The following is an 11,281-nucleotide window of genomic DNA, read 5'->3' as shown; positions in this document are numbered from 1 at the left end:
TCCCCGAGAATTTTGGGGCCCCCATTACGCATGGCTGGGGGGTAAATGCAGGCCTGGCTAGAGAGTCGGGTACATCTTCCCTCGTTGACTTGAACAAGTGTTGCATTCTCTCTCAACTAGAACATTACAAGTTTCCTTTTCTTGATCCTCCCAAACATTTATGACCTTTCCTCCTTAAAGGGAAAGCCCCATTATATTTTTGGTTATTCTCCTGGCCTAGCTATACTTATATTTAATGCACTCAACAACCTATTATCTGTGCTCTCTGGAAATCGGGACACGACACCCGGTTGTGTCACACACGATGTGGCACGCAATGTAATCACGTAAACATATTAATGCGCAACGTATACATTCGTAGGAACGATTAGCCACAGATGGTGTCAAATGTTACAGAACACAGGTATGATCTGTGAAATGGAACGCTGGGAACATCTGCTCTATTAGTTACATTGTGTTTGGTTGGACCCGTCCTGCATATTTCAAGTTTCCCTGAATATTAAACATACGTAGTCTTCGAAATCGTTTTTTTTGATTGGCCGCCCAGCAATTCTCCTTTCATTCAGCAGGATATGATTTTTATGGCAAATTAAATGTTTACATTCTCCTACCCTGATGGTTATATTTCTAATTTGGATTGAAGCAGGCGCTTACAAACACAAGAGCAAGCAAGGCTTGACTCCCGTAAATGTTTCATATATTGTAGCTCAACATTACTCTTCGTGCCTTCACATGCAGCTGGTAGGACTGAAAAACATGGAAGAACATTAGGGACACTTTCCAGTTCTCCATCAAAGAAAGCCTGACAAGGAATGATGCCTCCCTTTGCAGTGCATGGAAGGATTCTACAGAATCCGCCATATGCATTTGCCCCTCTCCCCACCCCTTGCACGTAGGAGATGTGTTTTTGTGTCCCTTCATGTGCTTACCACCATTCAGTTTGAGTGTTGGCTTGGCAGACCCCATTCATGTGCACAGAAAGCTCTATCACATTATAAAATATTGTTCCACTTGGTGTTCTCACTCACTGGGGGGGGGGAGGGAGCTGAGGACCAAGCTGCTTAAGTTCCTAGGTGTTCTATGGTATTTGTCCCTTTTCCATGAAGACTGCATAAAGGAATGCAACATCATCAGCAATATAAAAATCCTCTAATAGTAATACCAACATTGTACGCTCCTAACCGAAAAGCTCAGTGAACACTGAAAGGATCTAGTCATGACTCAGACATTTTTAATAGAAGCTTTGGACGAAGTAAGATAACTATGTTCTAGTGTGAATCTATCTTGCTCTCCAGAGACCTCATTCTTCTGTTATGACCAAAAACGTTAAGGCAGACAGCCATATCTATATAAACAGGACTATACTATATATAATAAACGTCAATCTTATCACTAATCCATAGGGTGGTTAAAGGACCAGAAGCCATCCATGGGGCCAGCAGAGCTAGGCAGCTGGACGATGGACATATTGCACCCAAACTCAAATCTGCTTAGAATGTCTTACTAATTTTAAGTCTTTAAAAGGGACAGTCTACCGTCCAAAACAGCATCACTAAAGATGAAAGCAAATTAAAGTACTTAATAAGTATGTGAATACACAATTGCCTACTATTGATAGTTCTTCCATGTTGAGTCATTCACAGAAGTTCTGCTCTTGAACTAGCTAGATTACTATTATGGTAGTTTATTACAGCTAGATCACGTATTCCACCCGACATCATCTCTACATAACCTTTTAGATAATTGACTCGACCGTGTGTGAAATGCCCGCAAAACCAGCTAAAGGTGGTCAATTATTGCAATAAAATGCAAATGACTTCAATGGTAGATATTTAGCCAGAAACCTTAAAACCATTGGTGGGACTGTAATCCATGATAGCTGGAGTGTCAAAGGTTAGCCATTACTAGCCACCATGAAACACAGCAGGTCTTAAACTGAAGGGCATCAAATCGGGGATCTATACTAAATCACGATACAAAAAAAAAGATCATTTTGAGATATGCCCAACAATTCCAGAAAATGTTTAATGCCAGCTGGACGGCAGGTCAGAAAATCCGGGTCCCTGGAATCTCTTAACTTGGATACTACAGGCATCTTTTTTGTTTGACTCTGTGTTCATGTATCTCAAACCATCAAACACCAAAAATCTATTTTTCACTCATGTTTTATTAATATACAAAGTCTTTAATCCAAAATGTATTTTAAAATATTTTCTCTGTATAAGTAGAGCATATTAAAAAAAAAAAAACAAAAGATACATTTTGTTTTGTCAGGAACACCCAAAATAGAAAATATAATTCATTGTACAGTAGTTAAAACTGAACAGAGTGGTTGCCAGTTTTGGGCATCTGTATCAAGTAACATCATAATATAAAAATGCCATTTTTTCTGAACACAGGTAGAAGGTTTGTACAAAAGAATTTACAGTAAAAATTATCTACAGATTAAAAATATTTACTATATATATGCAAAAAAAACAGAACCAACATGCTCAGATCGAGGTAAATACTGAAGTTTACCAGCTTATCCTCCGGGATCTCAGCTTTTTAACGTTCTAGAATTAACCGGGCAAAAATAATCACACTTTTGTGGCCTTTACCATATGGCAGTTTCCCTTGATAAACACTATCATGCTACCTGCCTGCAGGTGACATGTAGCACGCATGGAGTAACAGAGCACACACGGTGCTGGTAGATGCTACAGCACAGATGATTCTCACAAATATTGTTATGGACATTATTCTGAGGACAACGAAGGTGGGAAAAAATAAAAACAATATAAGATTTGCTGTATAAGATTACTAGATTTATGTAATCGTTGTCTTCTAGTTATTTGTTTTCCTATAAATTAGTAATTACGTTTTTCCTTTCATTTTAGTGATAATGTGACTTTTCATTAGCATAAAATATATATATATAAAAATAGATTTCTTGAGAGAGCATCCTGAAATCCATACTGTGCAAGTCAGATCTAAGTTTATGTACGGAATATATATATATATTCAAATTTACCTTTATGCCTTCAACAAAAGCAATGTCTTAAAAAATTATAATCTTAAAAAAAAAGACACTGTGAAATAGCAAAAAGTGGCATGCCTGTAGCATTTCTTCTGGCCTTAGATCTTAGGAATGATTGATTATTGGCGAGTTGGACGTCACAGCGCTTGTTTGGGCAGAAGGAACTGCTGAATAAATTCCTGACATTTCCTCTTGTCTGTGTTGGTGTGACTTGTACGACTAGGCGGGGGTCGAAGAAGCAGGTTTCCAAATATACTTGCTGTATAGGAATAAACAAAAATATTGTTTTATATCCATATCTATATATATACACACACACACACACACACACACACACACACACGTATACACACATGCTAGTGCTCTCCAAGCTATATTTTATTTAGGCTTTTGCCTAAACTGTACAGATCAAAGTTTTAAAAAGATATTTACCGCTGAATACACCTAACCAGTATTATTATTATTTGTTTTATATAGTGCTGTACAATGGGTAGGCAGGACATAACAAGTAGTATATAATATAACAATATGACAGGTGAGGAGGGCCCTGCTCAAACAAGCTTTCTATGTAGAGGGTGTTATTGTGTAAAACACCCGGTTAGGGATGGACCAGCCATCTAGTAAAAGTATTGCAGGAGAGGGACTGGGAAAGGTGAGCTAAAGGAATATGGGGCAGTGTTAATGTGTAATGTTGTAAGCGTCCTAAAGAAGTGGGTCTTGAGGGATTTTTTGAAGGATAGAAGGTGGGGTTAAGATGGACAGACCGAGGGAGGGCATTCCAGAGGATAGGGCAGAAGGAGATCCCTGGATGAGCGGAGAGAACGGTTAGGAGAAGAGTGAGGAGATGCAAGTAGGGGAAGCGCTGGGAAGGGCTCTGAAAGTAAGAGTCAAGATTGTGAATTAACAATAATATTTTAATGGGGATTCTTTATAGGGGATCTGCCACCTGTTAAACCTTTAGCATGATGACTTGGAGATATTTGGTTTAAAAGTAGGGGGCACTTTTACCTCAAGGGAGCAAACATATATGGCAAAAGGTTGCAATTAGCATTATCTAATTAATTTCCTCTGCTGAAGTTTTGTCTCTTTACACAGCCTTACAGAGATTGCCTGAACCCATAAACAACAATCAGGAACTTAATAGCTGAGAGATAATTTAACAGAGGGGAATAATCACACCGTAAATGCCATTAAATATTTCATTTTCTATACAAATAAACCTATGTGAATGTGACTGATCTGCATTTGAACCCCGTTTAAATGTATGAATATAAACTGTGCTTACCCAGTATATTGACATCCAAGTGGTTCCGTGATGAACTATTCAGCAGTTCTTGCAGAAAGGATACCAGGTAATTAAATACATTTTTGTGATAAAGTGGCAATGACGCTATCACCTAGAAGCGGGAAAACCATTAAGTGTGAGTGACTATTTCCAAAATTGTGTGAACTGCTATGAAGATACTCCACTGCTTTAATTCAAGGATATCCTCCCAATCACACAAAGAAAACAAGACACTAGAAACAAAGTGAAAAGAAAGGCAAAAAGAGATGCAAAGTAGTGCAAATAATTTAGGTAGTTCTGGAGTACAATCAAAGTTACTAACATGGATATTTTATACAAAGACCCATCGACAGGCAGCCTGTTTAACTACATTGTAGTTCCAGGCAACTATTACAGAAACCTCAACTTTAATTGCACCAGGCTAGCATGGCAAATAAATCCACCCCTATCCCTCAGGGTTAACCATATTGAAGTGCTAGTAACTTTCAAATTAGCCAAAATATTAACCTCTGTCTCCCCAGCCGGGATTAGCAAATCTGTCCATGCAACAGTCTGGATTCAATTCTGTAACCTTCTGCTTGGCAGGTACAACCAATGGTCCACAAAATCTACTGTTATTCTCTATTCAATTGTGACCTTGAGTTATATTTAGGGTAGACTTTTGTGAATTCCAAATATTTCACATGTAATCCAAGCAGCTATTTTTGCTATGTTCTGTAACAGTTTTCAAACCACATATTCACACTGATGGTTATGGGCGACATGTTACAGAGTGCCAGTTGTCTGGAGGAAGGCTATTATGTAGTTTATTTCATAATCTCACACGGTTATAGGGAAAGTAGTGTCCCTGATGTCTGTTCCCCACTACACAACAATGCATATTAGAGTACCGAGAATCCCCCCATGCAAACGGGACACAAAATAAAATAAATGGGACATCTCAGCTATCATGTGCATTAAAGTACATATTAACCAAAAATTAACCAAAGCACTGTGTACTGAGTCACCTTTTTACTGCTGGCATAATCTCCGACACATTCCAAGCACCTGTCGTAATCCTGGTAGCAGACCACAGGTTCAGGAAGACTCTCCAGGAACAGCAGCAAGGCTTCAACAACAGAATGGTTACTACCAGCTAGCCAAAACATTAAGGAACATGGAATACAGACACATTTAGATGAGCACATTTGTAGGATGTGGCACTAGATGCAACGTTATTATTTTCACCCATATTTAAGATCATTAGAATGGAACACATAACACCTAAGCGGTAATATATCAAGGCCTATGGTATGTGCCCTATTGGCATTTTATTGTTTATGGTCATTTTTTGGGTCACAGAGAGCCGTTTACCTTACTTATGCCACACACTAGCCAGACAAAGGTATCTATAGTAATTTGTCTGCTTGTTAAGGTAAAATAATAGACCAGGGAGGAGCAGTAGATATCGCCTACCTACAGTTCAGTGAGACATCTGACATTGTCCCTCACAGAAGACACTAAATAAATTGCAGTGTTCAGGATTGGTACTGAAAAGGTTAACTACACCTTTCTGCAGATGATAAGAAGGTCTACAAAAATGGTAGGCGTTCTGGGTGGAATAAGCCAAATGACTAATGATTTAAGTAAATTAGAATGTAGGAGAGGGAGCTGCAGTTTAAGGATGATAAATGGAAAATTATGCACTTGGGATGTAAAAATCCAAAAAGCAAAATACAGTATTAGGGAGACTGTGCCGCCACCAACAGAAGAGAGGAACTTAGATGTAATTATTTCTGAGGAAATAAAGGTAAGTAGACAGAGCCCACCCCTACATCATGCTGTGCCCCAACGTGTGCCCCCTCAATTGAAACGCTGTTTTTTTTGCAGCAGCATTGAGGAAGTACTGACGGGGAGGACAGAGAGGTCATATGAAGTCATATTCCGGCGCTCAGCAGTGAGGCAGCGCACACCGCTGCAGAGCAGCGAGACAGAGGCCTCAAGCTCCCACCACAGGATGTCTTCACGGTAAGTGAACTACAAAGGGGGTTAGATAGTGAGAAGTGGAGAGAGGGGGGTAGACAGTGAAAAGGAGGGAGAGGGTAGATGGTGAAAAAAGGGAGGAGAGGGTAGATGGTGAGAAAGGAGGGTAATAAGAATATTGAAATAGTCAGAATGAGTGAGAGAATTAATTCATTTGTAAGAATGCATTAATGTGTGAATAATTTGTGTGAATGAAAGTGTGCTATATCAGCTATGCTATGTTTCCATCCATTATTTATGTATACCTGCAAATACAGGATTTGTATGTCTAATTCAGTTGATACCTGCGATGCTGTTTCCATGTGTTGTTTATTTAATCTATACCCTCAGTGCTGAGTTTAAATGTGATTTTCAGTTGCAATGCTGGGTTTGTGTTCTGTTGATCTACCTGCAATGCTATGTTTCTGTACATTATTTATGTATACGCAAATAGATTCGGTGGATCTATACATGCATGTGCTGTTTCCATGTGTTCTTTATTTGATCTATACCTGAACTACAGGGAGTAAGTAAAACAGATGTGTGGTTTAGTGAATGAGGGACAAAGGGACTCTGGGAAAGATTACGGGGGAGAGGACCTCTCAATGTCACAGTAGGGTCAGAAGGAAGAAAAACTCTCACAGTCTCCCCTAATCTGCAGTCAGTGTTTGATTTTTTTTTTCTTTTTGGTGTGGTAGCAGAGGGAGTGATTGCATGCTAGGGAGCGTGGCCCAAGGAAATGCTTTCCTGGGGTCTAATTTTTTTTCAATATAAAATATATTGGCTACAGGGTCTGATATTTATATATACTGGCAGCAGGGGCTAATATTAAAGAATGAAAAATAACTGCCAGTTCAGCTGTTAATTTGAAATTATACTTCAAAGAGATAACTACATATTATGTAGTTAAAAATGCATGTCTAATGTGTGTGTGTGTGTATATATATATATATATATATATATATATATATATATATATATATATATATATAGTGTTTTAGAATCCCCCCCCACTTTGGTCCCTGTCCCCCTGTCCCTGTCCCCCCCATAAGTATGAAATCTGGAGACGCCACGTTAAATAGGCAATGCAACAAAGCCTCTGAAAAAGCAAATGGTTGTATAGCTAGAGACATTGGTAGCGCAGTCGATTAAGGTTTGAGTCTTTAAAGAATGAAAAGAATTGACTAGATGGGCCAAATGGTTCTTATCTGCCATCAAATTCTATGTTTCTTACAGGTACTTCAAAACAACAAAAAACAGAAGCAACCAGTCATCTACATTAAGATCCACTCAATCCTCTTAATTTCAGTTGTCTTTCTGACAATTTTTAGGGAAGGTCGCTTTAGCCTGGGAATGCGATCATACTGCTGTAGTGTGCCCTAAAGCTATATCTTTATTATGATCATATGACATGGAGCATGGGATACAGCAAACATTTTCTGAAAGACAAAAACATACGATTGTCTTATTTTGCACCAATCTATGATAAACGTGAAGGAGAGTTGCAAAACCGGTCAGCAGCATCAAAAACGTAATTAATTGACAAAGGACCCTTAGAGGTCTAAAAACGTAGATTCTATATGTGCTAATAAAATCCTTTGTGGTTTGGCATTTTAAACTCCCTATTCATTTGGAGCAGTGATCAATGCGTGGAGCAGACAGCCTACTATGATAGCAAAAGTAAAAAAAATGTGTGCCAACAGGTATAGTTAGTTCAGCTGGCTGGAACACTTGAAGAACTGCATGATCCCTGCTGTCATGTAGGGGGATCAGACATTATGGCACAATCAGCTTTCAAAAGAAAGCCTTCTCTGTCCTTGAAAAATAAAAAAGAGGAATCATAGCTAAACAAACATGTTGTAGAAACCCAAAAAGCTCCAGATTTAGTACCCTCCAGGTTTAGTACCCTCAGTAAAGAAGGGGTTAAACTGCATCCAGAAAAACAAAACTTTCAACACTAGAGGGCAATGTCACACTGTAACAGCACACAGGTAGTGGTTGATATAGTGCTGGAATATAAACACCAAAAATGTGAGCCATCTGCTTATTCTATATAACTTTTAATTTAACAGAGGTGTACAAATTTATATTGTCCTATTGGGTGATTGAAGAGATATCTAATGCTTCGGATGTAATCAAGTTAACTGCTGCAGAGATATGTACCGATACCTGCTGAGCGTCCTGAATACAACAGAACAATCCTTATTTCCGACGTGTCTATCTGTCATGGGTAAGAATTAATTGTGTGTTCATCATGAATAGTTCTCTGGACATCCCTGAATATCATTTTGGGTTTGTATATTATTAGCTAACAGAAGCTGAGGCATTTAAAAAAAAAAAAGAATAGTAACTGGAAGGATACAAAGGTATTCTGGAAATCCTGTATCCAGACAGTCTCTGATGGCTTCAAATTCAGATCTTAGCCCTGGCTGCTGGAACAAATCTTCCTACAAAAATAAGGAACATGGAATAATGTTTAATACAAACTGCAGTTACCTCATATCTGCCCACTCTCCTTTTGAACCATTTTGTTTTTATGTGCCACTTTGGGTAAACTTGCTGCAACTCTCCATACTAGAATCTGTCGCAGTGCCTCCTTTACAGCAGATCCTACATAGCCTATACTGTATATATATATTGCTTAATTTAATCTGTGAACGCCATGGCATGGGTTAATTTAATGTACTGTATTGCAAAATATAGGTTTTGGGAAAAGGTGACAGATCTGCTTTTCACGTGTCACACATTACATTTAAATACAAATAATCAACAGCACTTTCAACGTTAGAGAAAATCTAGAAGTTAAAGCTTTGCATCTCCGAGGACACATCCTTCTATCCAATTACAATACAACTTCTATTCAGCTCGACATTTCAGGCCACAAGACATAAGTGTTTCTGACCTCTTGGGAAGCATTACGATACAAATGGTCAACCAGCATCCAGAGTTCTTTCGGGACATCAAGAGGCTTCTCTTCACCAACAAAGTCTTCCTTCGTTTGTAGTGGCATGAGCGCCTTAGAATAAAGAAACATTTGAAGAGTCAACGCAACATAATATATTTCTTATTTCCAAATTATTCTGCAGACAGTTCCCAGTTCACAGGGCACCCTCTGAATCTAATTTTGCTATTAAGACAAAATGATGTGCTCTATGCCAGCTATTATCTGGTGCCCAATATTTGATTAGGTCAGCATTTATATCATAGAATAATAATATTTAACCTATCGCCCCCTATGAAAAATCTGAAATGCTACCAGCTGCCTGATCTTGTCAACGGGCATGTCTCGGATGGGCTCTCTCATGTGGCACAACATCTGGATGGGCGATCCAAAGCAGCTGTGGAGGTAATTCCCCGTCACGGACAGAAAAAAATCCTTCCCTCTCTCCAAATGGAGAACTAGAATATCTTCAAGGATCTCCTCAGCAGAGTTGAGTGGAGCGGCTGACTGGTTGTTGACAAACATTTCCAGTTCTATCTCTGCTTTGGCTCCTATAGTAAAAAGAGAACAACAATAGCTCAAATTGGGGAAGTACGTAAAGGATGTAACTATGCTTTATGTCACGGTAACGGTACTTCTCTCTACATCGGCGAGCATTATACAATAGATGACGTGACTTTTGTGGAAACGGCCTAATCAGCTAGATCGTCTAGACTGTGTGTAACAGGACCATTTGCCAAGTCTGACAGCCTACTACCCTAAACTGATAAATTCCTGTATGTTGCCCTGTTACTTAAGGCACATATACAGTATGCCTGCCTCGTTTTATCATGAAGAATAAATTACAATGTTATATCCTCCCTATAATACTGATCCTGGCAATCATGCACATAAGTACTCTATAACTCCAACTATTATCATTGCTAGTTAACTCTGGTCAAAGAAAGCACGGACTCATTAACATGCCCCCGTCATTGGTCCACGCTGGTTAAGGAATAAACAGAGAGGTAATATTGGCCCAGCTCTGGGATACAGGGAATAGTAGGAAAGGCCAAGTTATTGACACAAGGTCATTTCAGTTCCTCAGGGACTAGCACAAAGGAAATTAGCACTACCTGGTGTGAGAAATCCTTTGCTTGGATTGGCCCTGAGCCATTGTTTGCTGTAAGACAATTCATCCAGCTTAGTGATGAACTCAAACTGACACGCCACCTGCCCGTCATTATGAATGGTGAATGTCTGGACTTGCAGTTGCATATACTTAACATCCTTGAAGTGAAACTACAGAAAAAACAAACACACAGGACTGAAGATCAGAGTCTTTCATTTGTCATAAACACAACTTTAAAGCAATCATATTGTTAATTCATATAAGTTGGAACGTAGTACGTTACGACACGCACTCATATGTATCCATACACTTGTACAGATTTACAAGGTAATTCTAGCATTAGTTATAACTGGACACACACAGCGCAGTCTATGAGATGAAAGTGAAGTGTGGTGTGAATTGTGAACGATAATTACACAAGAACAAAGAGAAGGTGCTAAGTAATTGGATGAGCTTGTACATGATTTCCGAAGGTTCTGAAACGTTGGAGGATGGGATAGGTAGACTACAGCATGTTACCTCTGTCTGAGACAGGCTTGCTGAAGGAATGCTGTCGTTCTCCATTTTATCCAACGAACGAACAATTTCTTCAAAAGTTTTCTTGTACAGCTTTCCATTAACTACTTTCACCTGCAAAAACGAGAGTGTGCTCTGTTGACTTCCTCTTAACTTCCCACAGAAACATGTCAAACTTCTCCAAAAATTTAAGTATTGGTTTTGAGGGGAACCTGGTTGAAACGTACCTTTATATATATATGCTATATTATGTCTTCAAGTTCTTTTTTTTTTATTAGATTTATGATATGCAGGTACATTTTAAGATAATTCTTTATCACTGAGGTTTACCCGCCTGTAACTTGTTTATTTATTTATTAAATTAAGATATTTGAGTTACTAGGTAGGAGCTACCTCTATTAAACTTAA

At 38.7% G+C, this 11,281-nt stretch overlaps 1 protein-coding gene across 4 annotated transcripts in view; it reads right to left on the bottom strand.

Moving 5' to 3' along the window:
• Positions 1-3,064: 3,064 nt before the first annotated feature.
• The window catches only part of INPP5B (inositol polyphosphate-5-phosphatase B), a 41,964-nt gene continuing 33,747 nt past the window's right edge, over positions 3,065-11,281 (bottom strand). For all 4 annotated transcript variants that reach the window (XM_053454557.1, XM_053454554.1, XM_053454555.1 and 1 more), the window contains 8 exons: positions 10,877-10,987; positions 10,362-10,527; positions 9,562-9,797; positions 9,208-9,321; positions 8,668-8,752; positions 5,312-5,439; positions 4,305-4,416; positions 3,065-3,278 (listed from right to left, as the gene is read on the bottom strand). In XM_053454557.1, coding sequence (XP_053310532.1) covers positions 3,157-3,278; positions 4,305-4,416; positions 5,312-5,439; positions 8,668-8,752; positions 9,208-9,321; positions 9,562-9,797; positions 10,362-10,527; positions 10,877-10,987 — 1,074 coding nt within the window. In that variant the 3' untranslated portion in view covers positions 3,065-3,156. The remainder of the gene's footprint in view (positions 3,279-4,304; positions 4,417-5,311; positions 5,440-8,667; positions 8,753-9,207; positions 9,322-9,561; positions 9,798-10,361; positions 10,528-10,876; positions 10,988-11,281) is intronic.

This window comes from Spea bombifrons, chromosome 2 (assembly GCF_027358695.1).
Source record: "Spea bombifrons isolate aSpeBom1 chromosome 2, aSpeBom1.2.pri, whole genome shotgun sequence".
In the NCBI taxonomy this organism is placed as follows: Eukaryota; Metazoa; Chordata; class Amphibia; order Anura; family Pelobatidae; genus Spea; species Spea bombifrons.
Note: the sequence above shows the minus strand (reverse complement) of the source record. Positions and strands in the feature narration are given on the sequence as shown.